The following is a 13,868-nucleotide window of genomic DNA, read 5'->3' on the forward strand; positions in this document are numbered from 1 at the left end:
ATCAGGTCCCCTGTTGAAAGCTGACTTGGAACCTAGCCTGAACTGTAGAAGCCTAGAAGAAAACTTGTAAGCTGGAGAGGCAGTGACCTCTTGTTTGAGCCTTCAGAATAAGAATGGTGTGGGGGACTGGCAGGGGGGAGGGTTGCCCTGCAGCTGGCTGAGCTCTGTCAGTTCTCAGTTTTGAGGTGGTGGGGATTCTACCCATGATCTAACCTTTTTGGAAATGCCCTTCAGGATCAATCGTGCAAAGATTTGGAGAACTCATATGATCCCCCAGTTCTTCTTTGAGGAGTGTCCCTGTAAGTGCTCCACTTTAGGTGAATCTGCACCCCTGTGCAGGGGCACCAGAACGGGAGGGCGAGGGACCATGGTCCCATCACTTTTAAAAGTGGGAGGGCACTTTTTTACTAGTTGTGAGGGGGAAGCGGCGGAGAGGAGCAAGTGGGGGATGGGGTCTTGGGAAGAAGAGGCAGCACATGAGCAGGGCCTCGGGGGAAGAGGCAGCACAGGGGTGGGGCCTCGGGGAATGGGCGGCTTGAGGGCGGTGGCTCAGGAAGAAGCGGCAGCGTGGGGGTGGGCCTCAAGGGAAGGGATAGCATGGGGAGCAGGGCAACAGTTCGGGCACTGCTGCCTCCCCGCCAGTTATGGAGCTTCCTCTGCTCCTGCCTCTGCGCTTGTAATCGGAGATTTTTAGTAGCAGTACCTGGTTGGGTCACACATGTGCTTTCCCCATCTTGCACTACTTCTGGCAGTTACATAGCATTGTGCAACCAAACCCCTGCCCCCTCCATTCCTTCTCTACTGCCCTCGGCTTGAGATGGAGTACTTGGCAGCACCTCTGAACTTTCTCTTTAGTCTAGTTCTAACTTTAGGGTAGCAGTTCATAACCTAGTTAGTTAGTTAGTTCATAGTTAACTACTCTACCTCTTCCCCATTTATTTTGCTTTTCTTAAAAAAAGATTCTTATCTTAGGAGTTTTCGTTCTAGTTATTGGTATACCTTTTAGCATAGTATAGTTACCCTCCCTCCTGGGAGAAACCCTATTCTAGGGGGCCTGATCGGTTCCCTGGGGTTTAAACGTTGTCTTACTTGCCGGCTGTCAATCATGGTGTTGGACAGGCATTCACAGTGTGTCTGCTCTCTTGGTGAGACATGCATTTCACAGAAGTGCTTCCACTGCCGCAATTTAAAAGTCTATGCCAGGAAGGCAAGAGACCTACAGTTAAAACTCATCATGATGGAGAAGTCTCTGTGCCCGGCATCCAATCCTGGATCACAGACCCCTCTTGGACAACAATCTCCAATGACAGTGTTGGAAAGACATTCCCCACCACCCTCTCAGAGGAAGGAGCACCTCCCCCCAAAAGGCAACAAAGAAACAGGTTCTCACATCACTATCATGAGAACCCACCAAAAAGAGAGATTTCCCGACCAGTCAGACCACGTCGGTACCAACTGCACCGAGAGCCATCCATCTTGGAAGAAGCAGGACCATCTGGTACCATGGGTACTGCGCAAGCAAAAGATCCTAAGCAGGTTGGCTCGGAAAAAGGCAAAAAGGGAAACCTACCTTCCCTGCCTTGGCATTGCTGAAGCCGCTCAAACATGCGGCACCAAGCATCTCAGCAGCACTATAGTCTATGCCTCCACCTTCTGCGTCCACAGCGCATAGTGTATGACCCTCGGCACTGACAACTGTGGTAAAGCCACTGGTATTGCCGACAACATCCTCCTCAGTACTGATGTTCTTGGTACTGCAGCAGTTTCTCCGCCATAAAGATCTGGTCTCCTTGGCACCGACCTTACTCCATCACACGCGGTACCATGCCAACATACCACACCACCCAAATCAGCTCCTCCTTTATCCAGAGACGAGGATGATGATGATGAAGGGGAAATCTACTCCTTCCATCACTCCTTGCCTATCCACACAGCTACCAGACCAGGTCCACCAGAACACCAGGAATACCACTCCAGACCTGAAACTCAAGGATGGTACGTACACCCCTGGATGCCGCCACGTATGCCATTTCCAGCACAGTGGCCTTACTGGGATCCATGGCAGCGTACTGCCAATGGTATCCTAACCCTCCCAGTCCACACAGGGAGATGTCAAGGCGTGGTAATGTGCAAGACATCATGGCTGCAATCCTCAGGAATTCTGAAAGATGTCCAAATAGATAAATTCATGGAGGATAGGTCCATCAGTGGCTATTAGCCAGGATGGGCAGAAATGGTGTCCCTAGCCTCTGTTTTCCAGAAGCTGGGAATGGGTGACAGGAGATGGATCATTTGATGATTACCTGTTCCATTCATTCCTTCTGAAGCACCTGGCATTGGCCAGTGTCGGAAGACAGGATACTGGGCTAGATGGACCTTTGGTATGTTATGTTCTTAAGTAAAAGTGGAAGATCTTCAATTCTACAGAGAAAAATTTTTCTCTGCCAAAACCAATGAGATCCTCCCCTCGATGAAAGATTCCCAAGTGACTTTCCATACACTCAGGATATATACACCTGCGATGAAACGGAGACATTACCAGTCATATCAACGCAGCAGAGACTCCTTGTTCCCATACAAACAGCAACGACTATACGACCCCTAAAGGCATAGACAAAGGTCACAGAGACATAAACCATCTCAAACCCAGTCCTCTACGTCATAATCCACATCAGTCAAGCAACAATTTTGAAAATTTGGTTGAGGTCTGGATGACCTCCCTTACCTGACAGCATGAATACCAACCAGGTCTTTGGCCAGTGATTATGCCTTTTTTACCATGTCTGGACATCAATCACTATGGACCAATGGATTTTAGAGATCGTAAGATGAGGCTATGCTATCCCTTTCATCTCCCGCTCACACACCCTACTGCCTTCCCCGTCCCTCTTCAGGGACTCTTCTCATGAGCATCTGCTACAACAAGAAGTAAACCACTGTGATGTTGCAGTCTATGTAATTTTATTAAAAAAATGCTAATAACTGAATATAATGTAACTGGAATATGCTTCATGCAAAAGGTCTCTTGTAAGATATCATTACAGAGCTTATAATCTACTGAGTGTGATCATCCTATTCGTGTAAATGTACCACTTTTGTATCTGAAACTAGAAATATAAAATATAACTCTGATGGCCTATTGTAATTATGCAAAGTGTGGGCCATTAATGGTGGTTTGGACTCTTGATGACTCCCATTAACCAGGACAATTGTCTGCAGATGGGTGTGTTTTACCTATAAGTTTTCCTGTATAAGTGGGTAATGAAATCCTGCAGTGACATGTGATCATGTCACCTGAACTGGAATCCATCTTTAACCTGGTGTCTTTCCATTGAGAAGGAAGGGGTGGGAACCCAGAGCGGGACAAAGAATTCCCACTTTATGCAAAAGATGTGTAAAGGGGTGAAACAGAACAAAGGGGAGAGAGGAGCCATCATAAAGAATCCCCTAGCTACCACCTGAGCTAAACAAGAGCTGTACCAGGGAAAGAATTGTGCCAGCCTGGAAGGTGTCCAGTCTGAGGAAAAAACTTACTGAAACATCTCTGAGGGTGAGATTATCTGTATTCAGGTTGATTAGACATAGATTTGCGCATTTTATTTATTGTGCTTGGTGACTTACTTTGTTCTGTCTGTTACTACTGGAACCACTATTAAATCCTACTTCGTATTTTAATAAAATCACTTTTTACTTATTAATTGACCCAGAGTATGTATTAATACCTAGGGGAGCAAACAGCTGTGCATATCTCTCTATCAGTGTTATAGAGGGCGAACAATTTATGAGTTTACCCTGTATAAGCTTTATGCAGGGTAAAATGAATTTATTTGGGTTTAGACCCCATTGGGAGTTGGGCATCTGAGTGTTAAAGACAGGAACACTTCTGTTAGCTGCTTTCTGGTAAACCTGCAGCTTTGGGGCAAATAATTCAGACTCTGGGTCTTTGTTGGAGCAGACAAAAGTGTCTGACTCAGCAAGACAGGGTGCTGGGGTCCTGAGCTGGCAGGGAAAGCAGGGGTAGAAGTAGTTTTGGCACATCAGGTGGCAGCTCCCAGGGGGTTTCTGTGATCCAACCCGTCACAACCATCTTCTGCAGTTAGGTGCCATGGAACTAGTTCCTACACAACACAAGGGGAAGGGATTCTACTCCCATTACTTCTTAATCCAGAAGAAAAATGGAGACCCATTCTAGATCTCAGAAAGTTCAACAAGTTTGTACAAGCCCCCAGATTCAAGGTGGTCACAATGACCACAGTAATACCAGCACTAGAAAGGGGGGACTGGCTCTCAACCCTCAACCTAGAAGACACCTACTTCCACATCACCATACATCCTGTTCACAGAAGGTTCCTCCTGTTCACAGTGGGAAGTGACCACTACCAATACAGAGTTCTATCATTTGGCCTTTCCATTGCACCGAGAGTCTCCTCAAACCCTTGTGGTAGTGGCAACACATTTGCGCAAACAAGGGATTATAATATTTCCATATCTGGACGACTACCTACTCAAAGGCCCCACTCGATCAGAAACAATCGAAATCACTCAAAGGATGATCCATCTCTTCCAGAATTTAGGGCTACGGATAAATGAACAAAAATCAATCCTATTTCCAGTACAACAACTGGACTTCATCAGAGCCCACCAAGATTCCATAGAGGCCAGGGCATCATTACCGATTAACAGATTCATGACACTGACCAACCTTATCTCAGTAGTCATGAACAGACCACAGATATTGGCACATACCTGCTTACTTGAACAGGAGCCTCACAATGCCACCAAAAATCAAGGAATTCCTACACTGGTGGACACAACCAGACAATGTATGTTCAGGGGTCCTCTTACACCAGGATCCAGCATCCATGCTAATTACAACATATGCCTTGATTGGCTGGGGTGCCCACCTGGATCAGCATACAATTCAAGGGAGATGGTCTTCTATGCAGATTCAATTACACATCAACCTCCTCAAACTATGTGCGGTTCACAACGCCTGTCTTCACTTCCTCCCATTGTTAAAGAACGAAACATTACACATGGTGACCGAAAACAACACCTGTATGTTCTATATAAATTGACAGGGAGGATCCCGCTCTCACTCCCTATGCACAAAGGCCATAAAGTTTTGGAACTGGTGCATAAACCACAACATACACATTCCAGCATCCTACCTCCCCGGTTACCAGAACACGACAGTAGACATATTGAGCAGACAATTTTCCCAGTATCACGAATGGGAACTGAACGACAGAGTCTCACAATCCATATTCCAATGATGGGACTATCCAAAAGACAGTAGCTCTTTCACACAGCTAAGTCTACAGGTAAACAAACAAAAATCAACATTCACATCCATTCAGAGACTGGAGTTCATCTGCAGTCCACGATATATGTTCACACTTCCTACCCTTAATCAAGGACAAGGCTATAAAAGTGCTGACAGACAATGCTACTTGTATGTGTTTTATAAAACGCCAAGGAGGGGCACAGTCACACTCCCTGTGCACAGAAGCGATGCAACTATGGAATTGGTGCATCCGCTACATCGACATCTCAACCTCTTACCTATCAGCATCCCAAAACACCACAGCAGATGCACTGAGCAGAAAATTTTCCCAGGACCATGAGCGGGAAATGAACACCAGGGTACTTTAGAACATATTCAGATGCCAGGGGTTCCCAACTATAGATCTCTTTGCGAAAAACCAGCCAAGTGCCCTTACTTCTGCTCCAGAGCGGGACTGAGACCATGATCTCTTGATGATGCTTTTCTCCTCAAATGGGATACACATCTACTATATACTTTCCCTACAACCTCTCTCCTAGCCAGGATCATACACAAGATAAGGACTGACAACTCCAAAGTCATCTTGATAGCCTCCATGTGGCCCAGGCAAACATGGTTTCCTTACCTCCTGAAGATGGTTGTGTGCCACCACACACTCTTCCACTTCTATCTTATGTCCTGTCTCTTGGTGTGGCCCGTGTCTACCATCCGAACCTAGCAAGACTCCACCTGAAGGCATGGCTACTCCATGGTTCCAAGACAATGAAATGACTGTTAGGAGGAGATAAGAGACATTCTTTTAAACAGCAGAAGTTCTGCTACCTGGTATACCTACCTTCACAAATGGAAGAGATTCTATACATGATGGCAGTATAGGTAAACTATGACAACTATCTCTCCTTTAACAGTGGTATTGGATTACATTGTGGAACTCAAGAAATTGGGTTTCTCGATGAACTCCATCAGAGTACACCTTGGGTAGTCACAGCATTCCACCACAAAGTGGACGAGTTCTCAGTGTTCGCCTACCTTACCATTAAACATTCTCTCTAGAGTCTTCTTAACCTCTATGCAGAAATATGAGTCCCCACTCCACCATGGGACCTCAATCTGGTGCTGCAGTGCCTTATGGAGCCCCCTTTTGAACCATTAGCAACATACTCACTTCTTGATGAAGGCGGCCTTTCTTGTCACTATCACATCCACCCAACGAGTGGGAGAACTGGAGGACTTCATGGCACATCCCCCATACACAATATTTTTCAAAAATAAAGTTACCCTATGAGCACACCCCAAATTTCTACCTAAAATAGTTTAATTGTTCATTTGAATCATCCCATTCATCTCCCATCATTTTCCAAAAAAATTCACAGGAACAAACAAGAAGCAACGCTTCATACCCTAGACACCCATAGGGCACTAGCTTTTTACATTGAGAGGACAGAGTCTTTCAGAAAGTCACCAAAGTGATTTCTTCCATCACAGAACGATCTAAGGGAGACACCAGACCCAAACAAAGGCTGTCAAAATGAATCCCCGGCTGCACAGACTTTTGCCATTGCCATCATCAGATACAACCCCAGCCAGGGACACTCATTCTACCAGAGCACTCTCTACATCAATAGCTTTCCTCAATAATGTGCCTATAATGGACATCTCCAAAGCGGCCACCTGGGCAACAGTCCATACCTTCACAAAACACTATACCATAGAGCACACTCGGCATCAGAAGCTCTACTTGGAATTACGGTTTTATCAACCGCCATGCAACTCTGAAGCCCCTCCCTTCCACAGAGGAGCACTGCTCTACAGTCACCTAAAGTGGAGCAGCCACAGGGACACTCGTCAGTGAAGAAGAGAAGATTACTCATCCTGTGCAGTAACTGAGGTTCTTTGAGATGGTTGTCCCCATGGGTGCTTCACTACCCTCCTTCCTCCCCTCTAGTTTGGAGTTTGTTCGCACTAGAGGCTCTGCAGTAGAGAAGGAATCCAGGGAGGGTTGATCACACAGCGCTACATAATTGCCTGAGGCAGTGCAAGATAGAGACCATGCATGTGTGACCCAATCAGGCACTGTTACTAAAAATCTACAATTACAAGTGCAGGAGCAGAGAATCACCTAAAGTGGAGCGCCCACAGGGACAACCATCTCAAAGAACCTCAATACTGCACAGGGTGAGTAACCTTCTCTTACTTCTACTGTATTGTACATGGTCCTTTGATACCTTGCTACCAGTACAGGAATTGACTCTGCAGCTCCATTGAACTGGATGTCTTTTTGTGGCATTGATATACTCTTGGTTTGCAGTAGAGAAAAATAGGCCAAAAAATTAGGGTGAATAGGTTGAGAGTGTGGTAAGACTCATGGGAATTGAAATGGGGAAGGACAGAGCCAGAGCAGGGAGAAGCAACTACTGCAAACAACCTGGAGAGTGGGGAGATGAATAAGGGGAAACATATCTGTGTTTATACAGAGCACAAGAACTTTGTAGTTGTTATAAATGAAGTGTGGGGGAGGAGGGCTCCCTTTTATGGACACCTAGCCAGCCAGTTAGCTATAAAATCCTGGTTAGTAGCTGTTCTCTACTTGCTTTACCTGTAAAGGGTTAAAAAAAGCCCATAGGTCAAAAAGAAGGGAATGGGCACCTGACCAAAAGAGCCAATGGGAGGTCTAGAACTTTTTTAAATTGGGGAAAAACTTCCCCTTTTTCTGTCTGTTGCTGTTCTCCGAAGAGAGGGAACAAAGCAGGGACAGGACTGAAACTGTGCTGTAAAAAGCTTTAAACCAGGTATGAAAAATCATACCTAGAACTACTCGTGAACCCCAGATATGTAGGTAGATCAGGAATATCTAGGAAGATGCGATTAGGGTTATTTCTTTTATTTCTTATCGGCTTGTGGACTCCTCTGTGCTAAGCCCCAGATGCTTTTGTTTTGCTTGTAACCTTTATGCTGAACCTCAAAAGAGCTATCTTGATGCTTAATTTTTGTAATTGTTTTTTTTTAAGAACTAGCAAAAAGACTAAGTTTTTAAGAACAGGATTGGGGTTTTATGTCCTAAGAGGTTTGTGCATATGTTGTTTAATTAGCTGTTGGCAACAGCAAGTTTCCTTTGTTTTCTTTCTCAGCTCTTCCCCGGAGGGGGTGTAAAAGAGCTTGAGGGAACCCGACAGGAAGGAATTCCCAAGTGCACCTTCCTGGGTTCTAAAAATTGTGTGTGTGGGGGGGGTGCACTTGAGTGGTGGCGGCATCTACCCATCCAAGGTCAGAGAAAAGCTATAACCTTGGGAGCTTAATACCAGCTTGGGGTGGCCAGTATTGTTTTTTGGAATCCTTGCAGACCCTCACCTTCTGCAGTCGAAGTGCCAGAGCAGGGGTGAATAAGGGGAAACAGATCTGGGTTTATCCAGAGCACAGGGACTTTGTAGTGGTGTTGGATGGGAAGGTAAATCTCTGTCTTCTCTGTTGCATGGGGCAGACAGTAGGGGTCACACTGGCCTCCCCAAGCCTGTCTCTCCTTCCTAGTGAAGCTGCTCACCAGCCTTTTCATGCAGGGAGATTTCACTCAAATGCTTGCAGCTGTGGGCAGCCCTTTTGTGTTACCTACCCAGGTAGGGTTTTGTGACATGGTGCTGTTGCTTTCTTGAGCCTACATAGTCCAGTAAGCCAAACAGGACTTGTGCCCAGAAAAGGTGGGGAAGGGGGCAGGTTGGTCTTCACTTGTCAGCTGTCCCTGTTTGCTAATGTCATCCACTCTAGGATATATATATTGTCTATCAATTTACCTCCTTTCAGATTCAAGCTGTATGTTAGCAAGGGAAGCATGGGCAACACTGTAGGATTGGAAAGTCCCTCTGCAAGGAGCCAAGAGAGATGAGTTTCTAAGGTTATCAGCCCATGTAGGAAGGAGGAAGGTCTTGCGTTTAAGACTAGAATTCAAGAGATTTGTTTTCCTAACTCTGCCACAGACTCACTGTGTTATCTTAGGCAAATCACATGGCCTTTGTGCTTCAGTGCCCTATCTGTGAAATGGAGATGCAACTTCTTTGTTGCACAGAAGTGCTCTGAGGATAAATTCATTAATGTTTATGAAGTGCTCATATGTTACAGTCATGAAGGACATGGTAGTACCTGTATAGATAGCCAGACAGACTTGTGTTCTAACAACTCCTGAGAAGTGGAGGATAAGGGGATTCAGTCTGTTATACATGGTGACTCAGTCCCATGAATCTTTTGAGCAAAGAGACTCAATTATCATAGTCTGGGGATTGAGACAATCTAATTCCAAGCCTATTTCTAAGGTTCCTTTCGCTAACAAGACATCTGTCCCTCTTTGTTACCTAGCACCCATTTGAGGATGGTGAACAGGCCAGCAACAGCCTGAAAGGGGAATGCCCCATGGATTTACTTGGATTGTTTAATATTTGTATTGCAGTAGTGCCCAGTGGCCGCTCTGAAGAAAGGGACTCATCAATTTCCACATATGCCCCTCCCTGCATGAGCCTTCAAGACATCCAGGCACAAAGAACTCGTGAAATATGAGTTCATGTTAGTGTATGTGGAAGGGCCACTTGTGTTACATGGTTACATGCGAAAAGAGAGGCAAGGGAGTCTCTGTGGAGCAGGAGGATGAATGCCAAGATTGGATGGGTGGCTTGTGTGACTTCATTTCCCTTCCATTTCACTCGCATTAATATAGCAGGTGAATACAGAGGGACAGTAGGATGCTGAATGCAGATTTCTGGACCAGTAACCAGTCCAAGTGCACATAATTGGCATTCTGGTTCCAAGTGCATTTATTTTTAATAAACACAGCTCCCAACAAGTGGTGTTCAAATCTAGAAGCAAACTGATTTCCTAAATATACAGGAAAAGCTTTGCTCACCTGAATAACCAAAAAAATATGACCTATTCAAAACAAACATGCTGCATTGCTAGACCTTCTGGATTTTTTTTTTAAATGAACATCAAATAAATTTTTTTAAGTAAAAGAAGTGAAGATGACATCAGAGTTTTGCCTTAACCTATCAAAGTGGGAAAATGCAGAGCTGAGGATTAAACTCCATTCTGAACAGTGGAAGGAAAAAATTCTTTCCCATCCCCCAAATTATTCATTCAGAGAGCTCACCCCTGCAGCAATGAGCCCCTCAGCTCCTTCTTTTGGGGGGCTAGAGGTTCCTGACCAGCAAGCAAGGGAGCAAAAGACACAGAATGGAAGAGACCAAATATACTGAAGAGGAAAAAGAAGACTCAGTAGCATGGCTGTGGGAGGATGTTGTGAGGAGCAGATGGGTCAGGCGGAGAGCCAGTCATAAGCAGCTGAAGGGGTAGTTATTATCCAGGGGATGGTGAGAAGTATTTATGGCTTTTAAGCTGTTAGTTCATTCAGACAGGCTTAGCATATTGATCTATGCATTTGTGTGTAGCTCTTGTGTGGTTTGCAGTCTGACAGAGAGTTCCGGATTTCTAGTGCTAATTACTTCTGCATCCACTGGGTCAGTGCAGTGGTGTTTTACACTCTGAATGCCCCTCTGAAGTCACTCACAGGCTTTGCCTTGTGTCTTTTCCAGCTCCTACTCGCAGTGATGGATTAACCCTGAGCACCAGGTGAGAAGCCCAGTGCACCGCTCCTGAGTGCTAGGCAAACGATGAAGCAGCAGTGACTGCGCATCACACCAGCATCCCTTTAACACCCAGATGAGATTGACAGTGAGGCCCTGCTGCACATTCCAAAGAACTCTCTGAGGAGAGGAAAGAAGTTACATGTCTGTGGGAACTGGTGGTAAGTCTCCGAGCTGAGGGCCACCATTCCCTCTCAGAGCTTCTGCCACTGAGCCCCCAGGATTCCTTTTCCTCTCCCACACCTCCTTCCATCCACCAGCCATAGAGACACTCACATAAGACAGAGGTCCTCTAGCTGTCTTCCCAAGGTCCAAGTTTGAAGATGAAGCCTCACCCACTCAGCCATTTCAGCCCATCCTAGTCCTGTAACAGACACAGTTCTCTACCCTCTATGAGCACTGCTCACACCACATGACAACCAATGACAGAAGACAAACAGACCATGTGACGAGAGACATCCTTATTGGCTGCCATCTTGAATTTTGGCAGGAAGCCATGGAAATACTCAGTTTGAATAAAGTAATTTCATTTTGTTGGTATGGTTTATATTTTCAGTTATTTTAAAATCTGACTGTAATGTCATGTTTCATTGCTGGAGGTTTGTATTTGGTGTGGCTTATTTTTGTATTTTACTTTCTCCTCCCATTTATTTCTGCTTTCTAAACTTTTTCATGATTCGCTGATGTTTCTAGAACCAGACCTGAAGCCCAAGGGACAGGTGGCTTCTATCAGCTGCAGCAGGGGCTTGTTGCACCACTCCAGTCAAATTTTGGCTAATGCTATGAAGATAACCTTGCCTGCATTAGAGGAGTGCATCAGCAGCTGGAGATTGCATAGGGTTGAAAACCCACTGCTCCCTAAAATGCAGAGCAAATATCTTCAGGCCCTGCTCAGTTTCTAGGTTCATTAAATAACCAACAAGATTTTCCCATATTTTCCATATTCTTTCTCCTGTCAAACAGCCAAATGGAACAATTATAACAGACCATTTTCCCGAGGAACACACAGGCTCCTACTGTTTATATTGGACCCCACACTGAACAGGCTGCTAAGATCTGGTCTCTCTCCTTCCCGGTTACATTTGCCTCCCTATCATTCCTGCAGTACACACTGCAGTTCCAGTAATCAGTGCTATTAGGTCCTCCTCAGGTGACTGGCAGACAAGTGATGGACAGGATGAAGGATATATCAGAAGAAAGAAGTCTTCCTGCTACTTGGGGTCCCTGCTGCTAGTGCTCTCAGGACCTGGTTTCCACTCTGCCTTAGTGAGGAGAAGTTGCTGATGTTCACCCCTCAGGCAATGCCTGGAAAAATGGAAAAACAAAGATAAGTAAGAGGGTCCACATCAACTGCTGTATCTGCAATGGTCACTGGCAGCAGCAGATGGCATGTGCCAGTAATGTGTGAAAACAAACTTCCAGCTCCCATATTAACTGGCTGCGGAGCCTAGTAGTGCAAGTGACCCTTCCCTTCTGTGCCTGTTTAATTTCTGATCAGAAGCTAGCAGGCTACCTCAGTTAGGCCTCAGGGAAATCAGAATCTCTACAGCTTCCTTGCCACTCACTCTAACCATAGAGGTTAGTCCTCTACTAAACACCACAAGAGCAAGAAGCCCTCACAAACAAAGCAGAGAGCCCAGCTCTCATGTAAGGAAGCCCGACAGATCTTCCTTCCCTGAGAAGCCAAAGAGAAATCCAAGTCCATCTCCCCTGGAGTCCCTGTGGAGGAGGAGAAAGTTCTTCATCCTCTTCAGAGTCAGATTCTGACTTTGAAATTGCCTCCCTGAGGAATTTTAATGTGTAGTACATGAACCACAGAACTGGAGGTGGTGGTCAAGGCTCTGAGCTGGTCAGAGTATTCTTTCCCTTCTGTTAAAGTGAAAGAATATTCCTGACATTTACAAGAAGTGTTTTACCCATTGTTTCCAATCTAAAGGGAAGATTCGCTTATGTTTGGGGAGACCCTGGTGAGAAAACTTTGTGGTTATATTCAGTGAATCAGATAGACTCCCTAAGGAGGAGAGTAATATCTGGGCCTCCTCACTAAAAATCCATGCGAAGAGTGCAGTGTTCTCTAAGAAGAATGATGTTCCTTGGGAAGGGGCAACTTCTGTATCTGACCTGTTCAGACAAAAAATGGAATTGGCCTTAAAGAAAGCAAAGAAAAGACAGACTCCTAAGCTCAGTACACTTCTACCCCAAAGCCAACAAACTTCTTTAGTGGAACATAACACCTTTACTGACCTAATTTCCACAGCTTGGATACTACAATAGCTACCAAAGGGAAGGAGTAAGTCCTTGGGCAAATCCTTATACTAACAAATCAAGTTACTGATTTCTGCAGCCATGTCCCCAGGTTCCTTTGGAGATAGAATTAACTAGTTCCTCAGACAGGGAAAATACTAGACAAATGAGTTCCTTCCATCATTTCAAATGGTTAACAGAATTTGCCTCACTTTCCTCACGCTCAAGAAACGTTCTCTCCTTATGCCTCTGACCTTTCAAAAAGGAGATGATGTAAGCAAATGTTCTCAATACCTCACCTCTTCCTGTCTGTTAAGGACAGTTTGATGAAAGCCTTTTCTCTCTTGTTTCTAGTACCAGAAATTCAAGATGGAATCTCTTTGGCCTAATATCAGCTGGAGAATTCTTAGCATCCACAGATAGGCAAAACTCATGTCTCCATATACCGATCACAAGCATCTCATGAGAAATACCTAGGAATGAAAATAGCAGCAGGTGCTGCCATAAATTGTGGCTCTGCAAATTTTCACAAAGATTCTAATTGTAGCCAACTAATGATGCTGGGTTGAAGACAGTTGGAATTAGTAAAAAATAAAAATTACTTTAAAATGATGTATAGTCATCACATTGTGCTTATTGCTAAGGTATGCTACAGTCAGATTTTACTACCATTTCCTTTGTCCTACCTCCCCTTCCTTTCTATTGTGTGTTACACT

At 45.1% G+C, this 13,868-nt stretch overlaps 1 protein-coding gene across 11 annotated transcripts in view; it reads left to right on the top strand.

Moving 5' to 3' along the window:
• Nucleotides 1–11,444, top strand: part of TTLL5 (tubulin tyrosine ligase like 5) — a 239,726-nt gene extending 228,282 nt beyond the window's left edge. For all 11 annotated transcript variants that reach the window (XM_075065558.1, XM_075065563.1, XM_075065554.1 and 8 more), the window contains one exon: nt 10,858–11,444. In XM_075065558.1, coding sequence (XP_074921659.1) covers nt 10,858–10,898 — 41 coding nt within the window. In that variant the 3' untranslated portion in view covers nt 10,899–11,444. The remainder of the gene's footprint in view (nt 1–10,857) is intronic.
• Nucleotides 11,445–13,868: the final 2,424 nt, after the last annotated feature.

This window comes from Chelonoidis abingdonii, chromosome 4, assembly GCF_003597395.2.
Source record: "Chelonoidis abingdonii isolate Lonesome George chromosome 4, CheloAbing_2.0, whole genome shotgun sequence".
Taxonomy (NCBI): Eukaryota; Metazoa; Chordata; order Testudines; family Testudinidae; genus Chelonoidis; species Chelonoidis abingdonii.